This window comes from Chelonia mydas, chromosome 10, assembly GCF_015237465.2.
Source record: "Chelonia mydas isolate rCheMyd1 chromosome 10, rCheMyd1.pri.v2, whole genome shotgun sequence".
In the NCBI taxonomy this organism is placed as follows: domain Eukaryota; kingdom Metazoa; phylum Chordata; order Testudines; family Cheloniidae; genus Chelonia; species Chelonia mydas.
The window spans coordinates 76,873,151-76,893,950 of NC_051250.2; the positions used below are offsets into that span (position 1 = coordinate 76,873,151).

Below are 20,800 nucleotides of genomic sequence, written 5' to 3' on the forward strand. Positions count from 1 at the left end.
CGTAGGAGACCGGGAGGGGATTGGATGTGCTGCCGCATGGGGGCGGGGGCGGGGGCTGCCATGTAGGGGCAGGGTTCCAATCCCGGAAACAGCACGGTGAAATCGCACCTGCGCAGTGTGCTTCTGCGTGCCGGAAGATAGTGCTCATCAAGGGAATTGTGAGTTGGGGCTGGGAAGCCTCCGACCCTGCTCCCAGGCGGGAACTCGAGGGCCAGATAAAAACGTCTGATGGGCCGGAAGCAGCTCGCAGGCCATAGTTTGTCCACCCCAATCTAAGTGTATTGGTTACTTTTTTGTGATCTCTTTCCATGAGCATTCTAGTGCTTGAGGTTTACTAGCCCAAATCTTAAACTTTAATATTCATTTAAAATGGTGGGTTTGATTGTAAAATATACAGTTTGCTCTTTGTTGGTTAGTTGCATATGTCAGCCGTTCCGGGAAGAGAAGCAATAGCATATGTCTTGGGCAACTAGCCAGTGCAATGCAGATTGTGAATATTTGCAGTTTGTGGTTCATGAACAATCTGCAGATCAGGTTCTAAGTACTGAAGAAATTCATGATAACTTTCCAAGAATGAACAAAGTTAGAACTCAAAGACCAAAGTAAGGGCTAGATCCTCACCTGCATGAGAGCTCTGCACAATGCAGCCGAGGAGATTGGGGCTGGGGGAAGCACTTTCCCCATCTCAGGGGCTGCTGGGTGCCAGTTTGGTTGCTGGTGTTCATTAGAGTAGCCCCGGGGCTGCTCCAAATTGCATTGGCTCGTAATAGAAGAAATTGCTGCAACATGCAACATGCCCCCTCACACCCTGGGAGAATCTCCAGTTGCCCATTTTTAGAGCAGCTTTACAGCTGCTTTGTGCTACCAGAACGGTGCCCACAGCATCAGCCAGAATCGGACTCAAATTGAGGATTTTGTGATCTGTTTTGTGAATTGTTCACAAAAAGAAAGAGTTTCATCTTTTAATTTAGCAAATTATTCCTTGCCAGGAATAACTATTTTGTTACTTGAACATTAATACAGACCCGTCAGACACAGAAGGAATACAGCGCTATCAACGTTACAAAAATTACCTTTTTATGAATCTACACTATTCTACAGTGTGAACTTTTTACTTGAATCAAGCAAGAAGCAAAATAAAACTGTAGCCTTCGGCAAGTGAAACCTAAAAATCCACATGATTTCTTCTCAATGTGCTACAAAAACACAAAATAAAATAAATGCACTATACAATACTTCAGTAATGAATACACACTTCTAAAATAAGCAAGGAAATAAATAAAATATTTACATTTCAAGTACAAAATCTTGCAGTTGAATTCAGTATGAAGAAATCAGTTTATTCCTTTTAATTGTTACCAACTAATGTTCATGTACTCCTAGTTGGCAATATCTTTGGATCCAGAACATTAGAACAATATTTTAGGTACATTATTTAATCTCTGAATTTTTCCCCTTTAGGCCAAAGTTTGAAGTTGTTTAACATCAGGCAAAAATAAGATTTTTATGGTGATTTCATTTAACTAAGAATGTTAACATGGTAATATGATTGGCCCCAAGTATGTTTGCTTCATATCTCTCCTTTGTGGTGCAATAAAAAGAAAATCAGAAATTGATGAACCTTAATTACTAGAGTTGAGTGAGCATAGAAGTGATGTCTCAGGAAATTCAGTAATGATCCCCAACTGCAGCTGAACAGACGTACTTAGATTAGCTTATTGGCAAGTAGCTATTCTTTTTAGAATATATTTAGTCAAATATGGGTACTGTAATGGTGCTTTGGTGTGTTTCTAATCTGTAGGTGTACACTGAACTCTTGGTGAACTCCTGCGTTGGGTAACTCTCCTCATATTGGCCTGGCCAATGCAGATTTCTCTTTGTTGCCTTCTGATCCCAGTTCTTTCACTCTGCCGAGGTGAATTCCGCAGAGACTGGAATAAGCTTTGCTGCGCCACCTCCTTTTCAGCACAGTTAAAAGTTAATGCTATGCCTACGTTGCTCTTCATAACTCGGGAAGTACCATCAGACGTGCCATCGAAACATCTACCCAGAGCTATTTCCTTGGCTATGCTAGGGTTCTGGTCAGTGACTGTGTAGATTCCATAATTATGTCCAAGAGGGTCAAGAGGTGCCAACATTGTGTACTCATCTGACTTATTATTTACAGCAAGGGGGAGGTGGTTCACTAGATATTCCTGGAGCATGCTATTAACACTTTCTCTATAGCAGTTTCCTTGGGGAATTATTCTTACCAGTGTACGGTCCACGCGGTCTTGGTCATACAGCATGCCACTGCACTTAAATTCCAGGCACACTGTCGAAAGGTTTGATTGCTCCATGTCTCGAATGGTGCGCACATCTCTGATGCCGTAAAGCTTGCCGACTGTGTACGGATGCGTACCACCCATGTTGCGAGATCTTATGTTCACCTCTTGGGGTCCATTAATTTTTACTTTCATATAGCATGCCCTATACTCCATTGGGTTGGGCCACCAACCCTGGTAGTCTTCAGTCCAACTCATTGGGTCATTTTCATTGAAGGGAACTGTATTGTAATCATACCTGTCTCCTTCTACTCTATAAAATCTGAAATGAGCGGCACTGTAGTGTGCTTGCTCACATTCTCTTAGGTTTTCATTGGCATAGATGGGGCCATTGCTCTCTTCTGCAGTGCTCGGACTTGGTTTGGCCACCGTGATACTGAAGGCAGTTTTCTTAATTGTAGGATCCACGTGATCTGTCCTCCTGTAGTTGAGCTTGTTGAGATATGGCTGCGGGACTCCAACGGCGTTAGGGTTGATTCTGGGAGAAGAGGGCACAGCTTCAAGTTCTTCTCCTCCAAGGCTTGCCAGGATATAGGCTGAGTAGGCATCTGGACGTTGCTCATCACAGAAAGCTGGTAAGCAAGCCCCGTTGGGACCAGTGACTGCGCTGTCAAAGCGTCCCCATGCTCTAGGGTTGGATGAATAACCTGATGCGGGCTCTATGTTTATAAGGGAAATCACAGCCCCCTCAACTTGTTCGCTTGGCAGAAATCTCTCACTTCTGTAAGCTCGTACCTTGATGTAACACCTTCTGCTCTCTGGGACATCCAGGTTGAAGAGCCTCCTCTCTCTGATCTCCATGTTCCCAACCAAGAAAATTCTTTCCTCCCGTTTGTGACGTGTGCTTTGGTCAGGTTTGAGGTCCCCTTCTTCCTCCCATAATCCTGTCTCTGGGTTCAGTGACCAAAGCTTCATCTGCTGCAGGTGTTCTGGTATCCTGACCTGCGTAGAGTCGAGGTGAACCCTTACCTTCCCTGCATTAAGAGACTCGGTGGCTGTTTCGTCAGTGAAGTCCATGGAAAACATGCCATATGTGTGCAGCGGGAGCATGTCACCTTCCTCATTTATGTAGTTCAGGTCACTTTGTGCTGCCGTAGCTGTTGACATATTTCTTGGGTCCAGAAACGTAACACTGGCTTTCACTTTGCCTGTGTAGAGTTCACCATTCTGCCTATAAAATGTATTGGGAGGAATTTCTAGTTCAGCTATCGGATCATCCCCTTCCATGTCTCCTAAGGGAATCGTGTTGGTTTCAGAGGACACTAACGTAACGGGGGCTTTCTTTCGTAGTAACTTGATCTCGTGAAACACGGCACCTCCCTTTTTGTTGAAAGGCAAAACTTTAGTCGTGTTCACAAACCTTTGTAGGCGGTCGACAAAAGTAAGAACCAGCCTCTCTGTGTCTGCTGGGATGTGGACGGAGAAGGTTCCCTTGTAGCCAGTCATGCCGATTCTGTTGTTCCCTATGTATATATGGCCAAACCTCATTGGTTCACCATTATCTGCAGCTGTGGCTCTCCCCCGGACTGTCATCTTGATCTCCGTGCACACGCTACAGCCACATTCCACAGCAACTTTAGCGGGAAGGGTGTATCCACTGCACGATATCTCTCTCACTTCCATTTTGGAGACCCCACAGCAGTAAGCGACGCTGTCTTTGCACTGGAGTCCTTTATCTATCTTTCCGGCGCATGTGCTTGCTGGACATTTACCAACGTCATAGTAGAAGGAGTTAGTTGCGTTTTGGAAACAGTCATGCGGGAGTCTGATGAAGTAGCTTTCAGGTCTTGGATTGCAGGAAGCTTCATCGCTTGCTGTTAAAATAGATTTTATCAATGAATGTGTAGGTATTTCTGTGCTGCTTCTTGCCACATCTGAACCCCTCCGATATTGATCACCATCATTTCCATAGCAATAAGGTTTTTAAATTCAGAATAATTGGATGCGTTACAAGCTTCTGTTTAGTCAAGTGCCTGTGGTTCTAGATCAGCAATGCACATGCTTAAAATATGTGATTAGGGTCCGTCTATTTGGAAAAGCACTCAAGCATGTGCTAACATCCCATTCAGATGAAGAATATCCTTTAGTTATTAAGGTTAAGCATGTGCCTGAGTGTTTTGCTGAATAGGGATGAACTTAAACATATGCTTAAGGGAAGGCACATGCTTAAGTGCTTTGTTGAACTGGGGCCTCAGCCCCAGTGTCTAAAAGTACTGAGATACTCCACTCATATGGCAGTGAGTGCAAAGGACAATTAATTTGGTTAGGTCATTAAACTGAAATTTGGTAGGTGATCCAAAGTGCACAAGGCTCGTTCTTTTGCGACTATCTGATATTGAATGTATCTTGTATTAATGTGCTAATAATGAATATTATTTCTGCAAAACTTGTCCTAAATAGCCTCAACATATGTGCCCGCTGATTTTGCACATTGGCAATTCCCAAACTTCTTGTAACATGCCACATTTTCTTACCTATTACAGAAAGTTTAGCAGCTTGGGATTTCACAGACCCTGCCTCGTTGCTAGCCTTGCAGAAATACTCTCCTGCCTGGTCTGTGTTCAGGTTCCTTAACACCAGCTTGCTATTATATTTGTGCACTGAGGAATCCAGCAGAGTTCCATTGTGGTACCTGTAAGAAACAGAAATCATTCCGTAGCCTGATTAAAAAGTCAAGCAACTTGATGGGGCAAGGAAAGGATGGTTTTAATGGCAAATGCATTGGACTAGAATTAGAGATATGGGTTCTACTCCTGCCTCTGCCACACATTGCTGGGTTGCTCAGTTTTCCCATCTGCAAAATTGGAATAATATTACCTAATGGAGGTGATGTGAGCTTTTAACTCGCTCTAATAACGCGCTTTGAAATCCTTAAGTAGAAGGCCCTACAGAAGAGCAAAGTATTTTTATGAGTATCCAGTAAATAAACTATGGTGGGGCTGTCCCAACTTTGACACTGAGGGATACATTGGCAACTCTCTAGGAGCCTGTAGATTGTCCTAGTTATAATTTACACTTACTGTTAAAATAAATATATGCAAACAGCCCTAATATCTGCCTGTGCTTGTATTATCGTTGATGGATGGCTAGAACTCGCTCGTTGGTTGAGTTCACCAGCACTGAAACCAAAATGCCCAAGCATTCACAGAGACATTGGAGGGATATATTGGACCACTCAGAATTTTTCTGTGGTTTGAAAGCTTTTACCAGCAGACCATATCCCACCCCCAGAGAAGGGAATGGGAGTCTTTCCAGTGACTCCTGTGGACATTGGACCCAGGCCGCCTGTGTATTGGAGATCTCTCTCTCAAACTGGTAAAAACTTTCAGACAGGGTAAAAACATTTAAGTATGACCATTGCACATAAGTCTTTGGCTGGATTCCGATCTGAGCTACGCGGGGGTAAATTCATTGATGTTAAATAAGCTCAGAATTTAGCTGTGGGTTTTTGGTATGCTAGGCTAGTCTGCGCTGAGAATTTCTAGCAATTTTCCTACCATGGCAGTTTGCCCACTGGTTCAGCTTCACTGTTGCTAGAAACTGTGGAAATGCTAGTGCATGATTTTTGCCACCATGTCACCAGGGTAAGATATGTGGTGGTCAAAATGCCTTCACTTGGCCTATGCTGGTGCTTCTACCGTTTCTGGCACACGGAGAACCACAATGGTGCTAAATTTGGTAAAAATTCTTAAAGTAAATCCAGCTTTAGCATAGCCAGCCCCCACAGGTTGTATCTAAAATATAGCAGACTGGAGAGTGTCTCCCAGCCACATTTGAAGGTTCTGCTGGGATAGGGGGTTTTAAAATCATTATTTATATATTTTTTCCATACAAACTCTTAACTGCAGACTTGTACAAGAAGTACTATAGTATAAATCTTAGAGGAAACAATTACTTACAACAATAATTTCCCATTCTATGAAGTCCTACACATTATTTGTGTCACATTTCAAAAATGTATTTGCTAAGAGGATAAGGAGATAAAAATAAAATATACACTACAGAGAAAGAAAAGGAGTACTTGTGGCACCTTAGAGACTAACCAATTTATTTGAGCATAAGCTTTCGTGAGCTACAGCTCACTTCAACGGATGAAGTGAGCTGTAGCTCACGAAAACTTATGCTCAAATAAATTGGTTAGTCTCTAAGGTGCCACAAGTACTCCTTTTCTTTTTGCGAATACAGACTAGCACGGCTGTTACTCTGAAACCTGTCACTACAGAGAAAATTACTCTCTGATCCATCAGCTTTACTGTATCAACTCATCACACAAGTTAAGGACCAGACTGTGAATAGCACCTTTCACCATCAGCAATCCAACTAATGTCAATCTTTGGGAGTAAAGTACTATTTACGGTGTGTAAGGAGTATTATAATCTGGCCCTAAATCAGCAGTGTGCTTTGATTTAGGCTTCATCTTGGGCATCTTTATACTAAACCCTTCCTCAATAGCGAATTCTACAGGGGATTTTTGAGATTCCAAATGCAAATGACCGGACACACTATTGACTGGAAGCCCCTCAAGGCAGGGATGGACTCTTCTATGGTTCTGCAGTACCTAGCACAGTTGGGACATTTGGGCACTACCATAACATAAATGCTTCCTACTAACAATAATGTAAGGATTTATTGTGGTTCTGCAGAGGAACTCTAAGAGCATTATTGCATCTTTTATATCTGTAGCATGCTCGAAGGCAAAAAATAACTTTTGTGGGCCACCTTTAATTGCTTACCAGAGATATTGATCAGGGGCTGGATTCCCCACAGCTTTACAGCAGAGTATCACGCTTTGCCCTATTCTCCTCACTTTATCCACTGGATTCTTTACAGCGTATGGCTTGTCTGTGGGAGGGAAGAAAATCTGTATTCTTTTCAGTTTAAAACCACAGTTAGATTTGATGAATGTTAAAAGCAGGAGCAAATTACCAAGCAATCAGTGGATCACAGCAGTAAATTTTATTGCCAGGAGTCTTTGTCTGTAGTTACCTGCTCTTTTCAGACGCACGTGGATTATTGAGGATTTCTTGGTGCTTTCAGGTATGGGGACAGTCACAGTGGCGTATCTGGCCTTTTTTATTTTCAGAATGTTTTTGCCGTCAGGGCACACTCCAGGAATCCTAAACCCTCCGTTGCTATCAGACTCCGTTAACAATTTCAGATTCTCAGACTGCACGTAGACAGTAGCTTCAGCAGCCGGTGCTCCGTCTGCAAGGGAGACCATCCCATGCAGTACGTGGTCCTCACACATGCAGGCATCGCATTCAGCATTCACGCGGCCCATGGAGCAAGTGAGGTTGCACTCTGGGGAAGGAAGGAGTGTAGGTTAAAATGGAGCATTCGGATTCAGTCTGGTAATGCTTTCCATTAAGGATCTTGAGTCTTACTTTAATTCAAATTTAATAAGGTAGATATAGCACGTGAAATAATTTTTATCCAAAACACACTTTTATTGATGATCAACAACTGTGTATTAGAAGCAGATAGATTTAATGGCTATGTAGTAAATCACTTAATGAAAATGTATTACTATTGGTCACTACCTTGAAATAACTAGCTACTGCAAACGTTCCATTCTACCTCCCAGCGTTGTACCTTGGGGAAATTTGAATCTAGATTTGGATGTGAACTTTCCAGCTTGGCCACAGATATACAACGGGCCAAATTAAAACCACAAATCCAAACGCTCTAAACACTGGGAAAGTTGGAGGGCAGATCCAAGTGTACATGGCATAACTCAGGTCCGTCTATAAAACTAACTACCCAGTTAACTCTGTGGGTTCAGTTCTGTCCTGACTTGAGTACGCAATGGGAGGTACGGAATGGGCATTCTCTGAGGACAGAATTAGGGGTCTAATAGATTAGCTGCAAAACAGTGAATCTCAACTTTTTGCTAAGGTGGACTACACCTAACAGAGAGTGTTTCAGGGATCCATTTCCCTTTCCAATCACAATAAGAAAAGGAGGACTTGTGGCACCTTAGAGACTAACCAATTTATTTGAGCATAAGCTTTCGTGAGCTACAGCATCCGATGAAGTGAGCTGTAGCTCACGAAAGCTTATGCTCAGATAAATTGGTTAGTCTCTAAGGTGCCACAAGTCCTCCTTTTCTTTTTGCGAATACAGACTAACACGGCTGTTACTCTGAATCCAATCACAATGGCTCACACCATTTCTTCTTTCATTCACAATTGCTTAATAGCCTTGTGGCAACAACAGCACTATTAGGAAAGCATATAACGTAGTTTGTCTACTTTTAATGTTACTTACCATGTGCTAATAAGAGGAGAGCTAACACCACGTAACCAGCCAGCAGACCACCAGCAAGTACTCTGCAGACTACCAGTGGTGCATAAGCCACAGTTTGAGTGCTGCTCTATCAGGACATTACATGTAGATGCTCCTTAATCCATGAGATCCACAGCATCCCTGATGGAGCCCTGAGTGTTTCCCACATCTTGATACCAAAGCATCAAAATTGGGGGATTTTAATTTTAGCTCATCCCTGGAACCCTCTGTTTCATCACAGGGTAAGCACAGCATAGACCGCAGCATATGAATTCCCCACGCTTCCCCATCAGTGTACTTCAGTCATGACCTGACAAGACCACCCTCGGGGTGAAAGGGTAGATCAGGCTTTGTGGCTTATTCACTCCTGCCTGAGACTGGCAAGAAAGATGTTAAAACCGTACAGGTGGTTCCTGAACTCTAGTAGTTGGAGTGAGACCATGACATTATTTCATGTAGGTAAAGGACATTGTAATCAAGTTTATATGAGCACCTGAACAAGAATGTCCAATGCAGAGTTGCCCTTCCTCAGTCACTTCATTACAGTGCAGATCCAAGTGGCTCTCTGCCAGGCAGGTTCTGATACGGGTCTGGACACCAGTTTTGCCACATTCTGCTGAGCACGCACTCCATTTCGACCATGGAGACCAAAACCTTTTTGAATCTTGCAGCAAAGACCCTTGAATAACATCATTTCTGTGTTACTAAGATGCATGTTACATATACTGCGTATTCTCTCTTGCCTGGGAAAAAGGCAGTGATTATTAAAAAAATAATATAGATTTTAAAAAACCCAAAACATATTAATGATTCTGAGTAATAAGCTTTGAGAAGACTTCCGAATGTGCCTGACTTAAATCTGTGCAGGCTACCACATTCAGAATTGCTAAAGTAAAACTCAGGGGCAGTGGTTCTCAAACTGGGGGTCGGGACCCCTCAGGAGGTCAAAAGGTTATTACGGGGGGCGGGGTCGTGAGCTGTCTGCCTCCACTCCAAGTCCCGTTTTGCCTCCAGCATTTATAATGGTGATAAATATATTAAAAAATGTTTTTAATTTATCGGGGGGGTCGCACTCAGAGGCTTGCTATGTGAAAGGGGTCACCAGTACAAAAGTTTGAGAACCACTGCTCAAGGGCAATCGATGCTTAGTCTTGAATGTCTTTGTTTTAAAGGAAATCAAACAGACATTGTCACTTACATGGAAAGATATAAGAGAATTGGCACAAGCTAGTCCAATGACTCTGATAATAATTAAACAAACGTTGTCTACAATAACATAGGTACATCTTCCATTGTGAGAATTGCACTTGTTTTACTGAGGGCAGAACAGAACCCTGGAATACCACTTAGCACTTACATAGCATTTTATGGTCAGATTATTTGCAGTGCATGATATGGTCTTGTGTGTGTTTGGGATCTTAAGACACTTCAGTTAAAAACGTTACTAGAAGGAATTAATGTAATTTAAGTTGCTTGCTTGCAAAATACACGGTCTGCTCCAAGTGTTTAAAAATGAAAGTCACCATGCCCCATAAAATATTTATTAGCACATTCTTTTAAATACATACAAATCTGCTTTTACAGAAAAATGTCTAAGCACCATGTTATATGTTCTTCCACCTATTGTAATAAACCAGCTAGAAGGTCAGGTTACCTGGTAGAAATGCAAACAGATGCCCAGCTAAGTGTCTGAATAACAATGTTGGAATATTAACCCCTTGTCTTATGGCACCTTAAAGACTAACAGATTTATTTGAGTATAAGCTTTCGTGGGTAAAAACCCCACTTCTTCAGATGCATGGAGCATGCATATGAAGAAGTGGGGTTTTTACCCATGAAAGCTTATGTTCAAATAAATCTGTTAGTCTTTAAGGTGCCACTGGATTCCTTGTTGTTTCTGTGGATACAGACTACACGAATACCCCCTGATACTTGACCCCTGTCTTATAAAAGCAGATGTTTTATGTGGACTTTCGTGGCTGGAGAAGGAAAGCGAAGTACAGCAGCCGCAGAACTGTAATGGCTGGTTCGTCAAGAAGTGCCATGGCTTAAATGGACATTTTAAAGCTGTTGGCGCCTCAAATCCTATGTTCTGGTTGGTTGATCTGACAGATGATAATCTCAAAAGACGACCGTACAAGTTAAAATGCTTTCTAGGGGGTGAATGATAAATGGAGCCCTGTGTTTTATGCAAATGTGAAATAGCACAAAATAAAACAAAAACCAAAGATTAAAACAACATAAAATGAAAAACTCAACCCTCAGTGGAAGCTCCTGTATCTCCTGTCCCATTGGCCTGGGCCTGGTGCATGGGGTTGCAGCACCACTCGGGTTTGGCCCAACTGCCCCTCCATCATGAGGATGCGGGAGTGGTCAGACCAAATTTGAGTGAGTGGCACTGTGACCCTGTGCACCAGGTCACAATGCCTGGAGCAGGGAGCCGGAGCCAGGCCCAGCCCTGCAGGACAGCAGCCATCACTGCAGGTCCGATGCAAGGTGCACTTGCTCTGCAACCATCCCCTCATGGCCTCCCAGCCTCCCCCAGGGGCAGGGCCCAGCTCCTTGGCGGAGGAATGGATAAAATAAAATAATATATTTCTGAAAAATAAAAGCAATTTCACAGGGCTCTAATTATAAGCCCTGTTTTATGTCTGGAGCCCAGGTCAAGAGACTCAGACTTGAGCTATTGTGCTAAAAATAGTAGACATTGCAGCTCGGGCTCTGAAGCTAAAGGAGGACAATGGGCTCCAGAACCTGAGCTCCAGCCCAAGCCGTAACGTCTACACACCTATTTCTAGCGTCATAGCGTGAGCCCTGCACCGTAGCATTGATCCGGGCTCTGCGATGCACTGCCACTCACGGTGTAGAGATACCCTGTACATCCTTGTTGGATGGCATGTTGGACCTCATTTCTTTAAGAGTGACATGGTAAATATTAATTCCAACCCCCCAGAGAGCTGCTGCACTTACTTGTGGGACACAGGAAACGTACGGCATAATTCAAACAGGTTTTTCCTGCAGGCTGCTCCTTATTCAAACACCAGAATCCCTCCTGTAGGCTAGCGTGGACCACTTGGCCTGTCTTCTGGGCAGGAACCCAGTCTGTGGTTCGTGCTTCAATTCCCATGGGTCTCTCGCACATCTTATCCCTGAAGTAAAACCTGATGGCGTCTAAACGTTCGTGATCCCCGTTGCCACCTGGATGATCAACATTGAACCATGTGGTCCACTCCCCATGATCTGGATAACAGAAAGGATGCTTCAGTACTGACAGTCAGCTTTGGAGGCATGATCACCACACCACTTTTTGGCTCTTGTTCCCATTTAATTTTCATCCTGAATGTTTTCTTTTTCTGGGGATACACACAAGACTGGGAGTGGAGCGTCAGGAATCCTGGATGCTAATGCCAGCTGTGCTGTGTTACCATGGGTAAGTCCTTTAACCTCTGTGCCATAAAAGGTGGGTATAATACTTCCCCGAGAGGGATGTATGAGACTTAATCAATTAATGTGTGCATGGTGCTTTCAGATCCCTGTTTCCAAGCGTGGTCAAGTCTAGAAGCTTCTGTTCTAAACCAGCGGTTCTCAAACTGGGTTGGGACCCCAAAGTGCGTTGTGGTCCTTTTTTAATGGGGTCGCCAGGGCTGGCATTAGACTTGCTGGGGCCTGGAACAGAAGCCAAAGCCCTGCCACCCGGGGCCAAAGCTGAAGCCTGAGGGCTTCAGCTCTGTGTGACGGTGCTCAGGTTATAGGCCCTCTGCCTGGGGCTGAAGCCCTTGGGCTTTGCCTCCCTCCCCCCGCCTCCCAGGGTGGCAGGGCTTGGGCGGGCTCAGGCTTCGGTCCCCAATCCTGGGATCATGTAGTAATTTTTGTTGTCAGAAGGGCGGTGTGGTGCAATGAAATTTGAGAAACACTGCTCTAAACAAATTTGTCAAATATTAGATATTTCCCCTTGTCATGAAACATGGACTATCCCCAACTGCCGTGTTAGCTCTAACCACAGGTTTGGTAACAAGAGTGGGTTTAACCACCAGTTTAAGGGGGAAACAAGCAGCTTAAATTGGCATTCCAGTTTTTGAGCCAATGCAAATCCTTTATTTGAAATGCAGGTGTTGTGTCCCTGGTTCTGTGCTTCTGGCTCATCACACATGGACGGTTCATTCCCACCCCAACCATTGCTAATAATGGTAATGAAGGGAAAATGAGATGGGAAGGTTTGGGTAACTGCTGTGAACGTCTGGCAATCCCTCTGCCATAACATCATTATTGTTCATTGCTTTCAGTATCTGCTGCAATTTAAATCTCCTAGTCTGCGGTGTCTGACATTAGGGAACATCACCCGAGGCATCAGGATATTTCCTGAGGATTAAGAAACAGCTGGGATGAGCTGATGGGCAAAGATGGCGCTGTGGGTCATTAAATCTGCTTGGTTGTTTATCACTGAGAAATACCCTACGCTACTGTAGAAAGATAGGGGTTGTTTGCAGGGTGACACTGTGGCAGCTGGCATGTGCTCAGCATTGCTAGAGGATTCGTGCCTGGTGGGCTAACCAGTTCCATTGTTAGGCTTATCTACCAGCATTCTATTTGGGCCAAATTCGTGGCAGGGAGCTTATCAGAGAACCCACCCACAGCTGATGGGAGCGTTAGATGGAATGTATCTGCCTTCTTTTAGCTTCCCCAGTTGCAAAAATGCCACAGAGGTGCATTTCAGGGTGGAGCTTTAGGGAGCTGGGGGCCAGATCCTCCGTTGGGTAAATCGGTGCAGTTCCACTCACTTCAGTGGAGTGACGCTGATGTAGGGTTCTGGCTGCTGGTGTATACATTTTTGCACATAGGCCCCCTGGTTAACCCATGGCACCCACACATAGCCCTGCGTGCAGATTATTCCCAGTCCTGGTGGGAACTGTCTGAATCAGGAGAGAGGGAGGGGATACTTTCAGCTAGAGCACGGGGGGCACGTTTACTCTGCTTTAGCAGCACACGTGCACCTGTTACAGGAGCATATTTACATTGATCCAGAACTTGTAGGGGACCCCTGAGAAATTCCAGCCATTGATTCTGACGATGGTGGCTTGTCTTTTCATTTTGCTGGTCGTGTGGGGAGAGCTCTTAATTCTCTGAGTGGTGCTGGAGCTGGGTGTTTTTCTGCCCAGCCCAACTTTCTCAGGGCACCTTCCTTCTGCGTGTGCACAGTGTGGGACAAAGTCTCCTTGGAGAGCTCTACTGAAGAGGCATTGTGTGCGGAGGAAAAAGTGTAGGGCAGGGAGCTGTCTATCAAACTTCTTCTGAGGACTGACACTGCCTGATTTCTGGTGGGGGAGGAGGGTGTAGTGAAACATTCAAGATATCTGTATGCATTCCTCCTCTCTGGGGAACCTTACGTGCCTAAGGGAAGTGTGTGAGGCTGGATTCCAGCTAGAGATATGGGCTGTGGTTGTATATTTGACCTTCAGTATTCCAGGAGAGAAGCCAGAAGCATATTGCAGTGACAACCAAATCCTGCCAGAGGTGGGGATGAGTCCATTGCATAAGCGCCTCATCTTGTTAAAGAGGTTGGATATTAAGCATGAAAAAAATAAACGTGCACAAAACGACCTCTGTCCCCACCAAGCAAAGCTTCTGGAGATGGAAAATGACTTACTTGCTAGGTTGTCCTTTACAAAGGGAGTGAGGGGTTTCTGTCTGGGCTGGATCCTGCTGACGGATTGCTTCAGAACCCTCTCACCTGGGGGAGAAGTTTACAACAACAATAAAGACAGGGAAGAAGAACATTTCTGAGTGGCGGGTGTTCCTAGCAATTGATTTTTTCCAAAATTTCTTTTAATGCACCCCCAATGTTAGTGCTGCGGGAGCCAGGGAATGGATCGATACTATGAGATAGCTGAGTAGCTCTTCAGTCACGTGATAAATTGCTGGGGATTCAAAGTAGTCATTGATGGTCAAAGGAAGTCTGTTCTTTAAAAGCTAGAAATAATTATTTTAGAAGCAGCCTTGGCTTTATTAATAGTCGATATCCTCAAGAATTTGCTTTTCTTTACAATGATAGACAGACCCCACAATATTCCCATCCCTGCCAAAAGCAGTCGGTCTGGGAATCTCACAAAAGAACCTCTTCTCACCAGGTTTCCTTTCTGACTACAAAGCCGTGGAAATTCTAAGTGAACCAAGCTGCTCTGCAGACCACGGGGCCAAAACCTGGTCCCAGTGAAGCCAATGGCAAAAGTCCCATTGACATCGATGTGACCGGAAATGTCGTCCAATAATCAGTTTCCAGCACTGCTGACTCACCAAAATAACCCTTCCAAAGTGTGTTACAGATTCCATGTAACGGCTGCCAACTGCTTTGTTTTATTTAATGTTGCAGTTAACCCCAAAGGCTAAATCTTGAACACAGCGCCCTGCCTAGGATTGGGCACTGGGCTAATGCATAGGGGAAAAGAGGAAGGAATCCTCCCCCAAGACTGCAGCATGCTTCTCTGGCCCCATCTCTGCCCATACTTAGCCCAGCCCCAACTCTTTGATGTCTGCATGCTTGGAACATGCTTCAGATTCAGTAACGAAGGGACAATAATAGCCATGTGCTGCTTCAGAAATGTTGGGCTGGAAGGGGCCTCCAGAGGTCATCTAGCCCACCCCCGTTGCACTTTGGGGAACAATAATCTAGTTTCCCTCCCAAAGGGATAAACTATGAGGTTTGAGGCTGAGTAGTTTAACCACACGTGGGCAGTGGGTCATTGCTGACTATGAGTGAGCCATTAGCCCTGTTGTTAGAGGTCAAACATGAATGAAATTTAGAACTGTTTAGACTGGAAACTCATGAAGCAGGAGGCAGGCAGGGATGGCTTGTAACACAAATGAGGAACTAGTTTATGACCAGTGTTGCGATTAGATGTTTTTTAATTGCTTTCGTTGAGAGATAAGGAGTTTGTGGGTGTGGACATGGACAACAATGGGATGATCTAGATTTGTTTTCCGTTGCCTTTTTCTTTAGTTAAATTTGTGCTGCTGAAAGGTGTCTGATAGAAAGCTAAAGCTGCTGGCCAGAAAATGGAAACCACCATGGATTTTCTCAAAATTTCATTTCTACTTTGTCAAATTTTAATTTTTTGCAGAAATTTCCCAGCCATCTCTATTGACAGAGACTGAGATCCTGCCTCGAGGCAGAAGGGGTTATCTGCTCTATTTTATTGCACAAGCAGTGTAACTGCAGGCTTTTTAACCCACATTGCCCCATTCATATATTGATCCTGCCCTGGATACCATGTCTAAGATCATGCTGTCTCTGTGGATTTCAGCAACGGGCAGCCGATCGTTGGTGTGCAAACTCCTAGTGTAGAAAGAATGAACTGCTATAAGCCATAATTTGCACCAATCTAATTTACTCCTGCTTGAATCCAGGGTAACCTGTATCAGTGCAAATCACATCTTTGCTGGTCTATATGGGGGGGCCAACAATTCAGCGGTGCCACTGATGGCTGAAATTGGGGAAAATTCCCAGAATAGACAGTGCCTAAGAGGCAACAGTGTAGTAGAGTGCCCACAAACTACACCATTTCATCTGGGGTATGGCTCTCACTTACAATGCGAGTGGTCCTGGGTTCAAATATTGGAGCAGAGGTGGGAGTAAAAATTATGGGACTTTGATTAGGGAGGAAGGATGGTCCAGTGGTTAGGGGACTAGCCTGGATCTTGGGAATCCTAGTTTCAATTCACACCTCTGGTACAGACTTCCTGTGTGACCTTGGGCAAGTCACTTAGTGTCTCTGGGCCTCAGTTCCATATCTGCAAAACTGGAATAATTGCCCTACCTCACAGGGGTGTTAAAGAGTGTGAGGGGGTCAGATCCTACAGTGATGGGGGCCAAATAAGTAATCTAGATGGGAGATGTTAGCAGGTAGTGCCAATGCACCAGTGATTTTTTTGACATGGGCAATTCCACTGGGAATAGACCTGAAAACTACAGCTCATTTCATATAGGCCATCAAACAGCCATCAGCAGGTGACAGCTTTGGGCCACAACCATAATGTTGGTATAAATGTTTAACCTTCACTTAGAACAGCTGTGGCATCCAGAAGAAAGAGAGAGAGAATCCATCCTCTTGCTGCGATCATCCTTTTCTTCACTGGCTGAGCCCCCACTGAGAATGGAGAGTCTTCAAATAATTTTAGTCCCTGGGTAGTTTCCCTAAATCAGGTCACCTGTGAAGACAATTTCAATTATCATGGGTCAGATCCAAAGCCCACTGAAGTCAATGACAGTCTTCCCATTGATATCAATGGGATTTGGCCTAGGCCCTATGTGATGGTTCTCTCAAAGAGGTCCTGAAGGGCAATTCATCAAGGGCCAGATTTTCCCAGCCTTCCTTGTGTTGGGTAACACCTCTCTTCAGTTAGAGGCTGGGTGATTTCAGGCCCCAGCATGCTATGGCTGATGTCAGTGGAGCTCCTCCAAGACTGAAGTACAACTCAGCATAATTATAGGTGGCAAAATCTGGTGCTAAAAGAGCCGAGAATGGCCTTGATTCCTAAACACAAGACTTGACCTGTCTGGTAGGAATAGCAGGAGTTGTGCTCTGAAGACTATGTTCCTTGGAACTACTCTGTATGGCCATTCTCATTAAATATACATTTACCAGTGTGGGCCAAAGATTGTCTTGAGTAAACAGTCCTGAGGTACAAGGGCTAAGTTTTTACAGTATCCAATCATTTTTGGGCCCTCACAGTATACCAGTCTAGTGTAAGTATTGACCAAGCAATGTGAAATACACTCCTTTGCCACTTACACCCACCCTCCCTGTCTTCTGACCAACTTCCACTTGACGTGGCATTTGTATCACCAATGGCATCCCTTCTGGATTCACAGATGTTAAAGCCAGTAGAGGGACTAATATGATCATCTAGCCTGACCTCCTGTACAGCACAGGCCTTAGAGTTTGGGCTTCTGTCTCTATCCCATTGCAAACATTCGGGTTGATTCTTCTCTCACACTGGTGGAACTCTATTGACTTCAGTTGAATTCTTCCTTATTTCTATTTGTGTGAAACGTGTATCTGGCACAGAGTTCTAGTATTTGTATCCTCCCACCCCATTCAAGCCATGCCCTAGATGTGTTCTGCAGACAATGATTTCATGGAAGATCATTAAACCGCCTTCTCATGGATTAAATTTCTATGCAATGATGATATTTCAGGACTGCTGCAGAAACCAAGCCTGACAGTCCCACATTCCTTCTGAAACCGCAACCTTGCTCCAAGAATGACACAAGTACAATGGCATATACTGGAAAGCAGTTGCAACCAATAGTAAATATGGTTTGGAAATAAAATGTAACTGAAACATACACCCAGACAAGTTCCAGAGCTGTCAGCACTGTAGATTAGATCACATGCCTCTGGCATCAATGTCATTCTGTTGTTTGCAAAGTGGAATAGCATCAAGTGTGATCTAATGTCCAATCCCAGTTCTGCCACTGACTTGCTGTGTGGCTTTCTGTAAGTTATATAGTAACTGCTCAGGGGCTTAGTTTCCCCATTTGCAAGTTGGGGGTAATGCTACCTATTTATTTAGCTGCCTCACAGGGGAGGTGTGAGGACTGATGTTTGTACAGTGCTTTGAAAGTGTAAAAATTCTATATATGTGCAAAGTATTTTGAGACAAGGTAGGAGAGGTAATATCTTTTCTTGGACCAACTTCTGTTGGTGAAAGATAGAAGCTTTCGAACTATACTGAGCTCTTCTTCAAGTCAGTGGAAGGAAATCAGAGTGTCAGAGCTAAATACAAGTTGGGACAGATTGTTAAGCAGAAAGGGTAATGCATGTTACAATATGCATGTACAGCATACGTTACCCCTTCTGCTGACCCATCTGTCCCAATTTATATTTAACTCAGACACTCTGATTTCCTTCCTCAGACCTGAAGAAGAGCTCTGCGCAGCTCGAAAGCTTGTATCTTCCATCAACGGAAGTTGGTCCAATAAAAAAATATTACCTCACCTACCTTGTGTCTCTCAGATCCTGGGACCAACATGCTGCAAAAAAGGATTATTATTACATTAGTGGTTACAGACCACGGACTGGGAGTTAGGGCTTCTAGGTTCTATTCCCAGCTCTGTCCATTATGGGGCTGCTTTGAGTAAATCACATAGGCCCAAATTTACAAGTGTCCCAGATTTTTGGGGTGCCTACCTTCTGAACTAATTTTCAAAAATTCTGAGCATCATCTCCCATTTAAGTCACTTGGGGTTGTCAGTGTCTGAGGTGATGTCCCCAAAGTTAGTGGACATATTGAAAATATAGCCTTAACCATTCTGCGCCTCAGTTTGCCCATCTGTAAAATGAGGCTAAGATTTACATACCTTGCAGGATGGTGGTGATGCTTAATAACAGTCGTGATAATGCCTAGCTGTTAGAAAGTCATATTTATGAGGGTCTCTGATAAAAGGCTCTATAGGGGTGGGAAATATGTTTATTATAACTTAAAAGCTATGAGTGGCCAAAAAATGATATAAGCAGGAAATTCGGGACAATTTGTGGCTTTATAATGAGAATTTGAAATTACAGTCTAACAATAGCAGAAGAAAAGTCACCCCTAGTTAAAAGCCTATTCCCATTTGGAGGCTACTTTTGTAGCTCAGTTCTAGCTTGTTATAAACTGGATTTCATGCAAATCTCAGCCAAGAATTAGGACATTTTTTTCCCTTTCCCATAGGGTGTAGGAGCCAGAAACCGTCTACATTCCTGGAAGCCCAAGACACAGAGGGTTTTTAAAATGTTCGTTTTCCAGCTGAGCTTCCCACTAAGCCAGGGGAGTTTAAGCACTCTGCATGCTATGCACATTCCCGTTTATCTGGAAAGAGGATTATGAATCAGGAGCTAGTCACAATGTAGAAACATATTCACATTCAATGAGGTTGGAACAGCTCCATGTAAATTAAGAGGCTCCCTTGCTTGGATGTACAAATTTTGTGCTTAAACCCCTAGGTCTGAAACCTACAGAAGGAAGATTGTGCTTTGAGGGCTGCTAATATCTGTGTCATGTAGAAATCTGATAGAAGGAAGTCAGGAGACTTTTCTCCCATGCATTGATTTGGCTTGAATAGAAATGAAAAGTGACCATTTCTGCCTAGGCTAATGATCTGTCCTGTACTTGCGCCAGAGCACAGTTCAATGTATATTTCCCCCCTTCCATGATTTTCAGAGCTGTTGAGCACTCACTCTCTGAAATATTCCCCTCAACACGCCATCAATGGATTACCACGTACAGTATATAGCTCTTTCAACCATAAACACAGTCAAATACAATTACTCAGCCTTCATCACATATTTATGATCTATAATCGTGTAACCAGAGGGGGAATAAAACCCTAGATTAAATCACTTGCATACATCACCTAGACAACAATTAAGGGAAAATCCAGTCTCACTTGCTGCGAAGTTTTTAGCCAAGCTACAGTATGAGAGGTGAAGCAAGAGTTAGTTGCACGCACAGCATCCTTGAACTAAGGAATTTACAACCCTTTAGTAGAAGAAATAAGAGTTGCAGCTTACCAAAGTCTCCTGTATGCTACTTCTGAGTTGGGCTACAGTACAGTACAAGCGATCTCAGCAGCTTGAAGCCTCTGGGGTCTCTTATATAGCACAGCGTGTAGCTTAGTAGGTGGCACTGAGCCACAGGACTCAGAGGAAACCAAATAGAAGAGTGAGGAAACCACAGTCTGAGTAATCCCTTAACAAGGTGATTGCATATTCCAACTTTCTGCAAAACAATGCAAGCCAACGGCAGACTGGGGAGTTGCAGTGCCCTAATGGAGATAAGTAACCGGAGAGAGCAAAGGGGCTGACAAAGGACAGAGAAACTGCACTGGAGAGCAAGTATGTAGTTTAGTACTGGAGTATTATTTCTTCATTACTTATACCATGTCCGGAGGTGTGATGGGAGCCTCATTGAACAGGATGACAGACAAGAGGGGGAGAGAGATTACTGTTTTCAATTTTACTTGTGGAAGAGGTTTAGATACTAGGCTTATGGGGGCTAAATAAGAACCCTGATAAATAGATAGCTCCCTGCCTTGAAGAGCTTACACTTTAAAATTTAGATGTCATAACACGAGAGCATAGGATCAGACAGGGCCATTTACATAACATTATGTGGTGACATAAGCCCCAACCCTGCAATGAGCGCTAATGGGA

At 43.9% G+C, this 20,800-nt stretch overlaps 1 protein-coding gene across 1 annotated transcript; it reads right to left on the reverse strand.

The window, feature by feature from the left end:
- Positions 1-948: 948 nt before the first annotated feature.
- On the reverse strand, positions 949-20,233 carry LOC102937391 (cartilage intermediate layer protein). The gene is made up of 9 exons (XM_037911609.2): positions 20,159-20,233; positions 16,658-16,811; positions 14,254-14,337; positions 11,580-11,849; positions 9,103-9,288; positions 7,311-7,625; positions 7,058-7,166; positions 4,799-4,956; positions 949-4,138 (listed from the first exon to the last, which is right to left on the reverse strand). Exons 2-9 carry the CDS (start codon positions 16,722-16,724, stop codon positions 1,791-1,793), a joined length of 3,537 nt encoding a protein of 1,178 aa, XP_037767537.1. The 5' UTR covers positions 16,725-16,811; positions 20,159-20,233; the 3' UTR covers positions 949-1,790.
- Between the last annotated feature and the right edge of the window lie 567 nt (positions 20,234-20,800).

Excerpts from the sequence above, each read along its gene's own strand:
- LOC102937391 (XM_037911609.2), bottom strand. The coding sequence starts at position 16,724 with ATGATCGCAGCAAGAGGATGGATTCTCTCTCTCTTTCTTCTGGATGCC. Across the intron at positions 11,850-14,253 it reads TGTAAAGGACAACCTAGCAA|ATCATGGGGAGTGGACCACA; the intron begins GTAAGTCATTTT and ends TCTGTTATCCAG. Across the intron at positions 7,626-9,102 it reads CATTGGACATTCTTGTTCAG|AGTGCAACCTCACTTGCTCC; the intron begins GTGCTCATATAA and ends TTCCTTCCCCAG.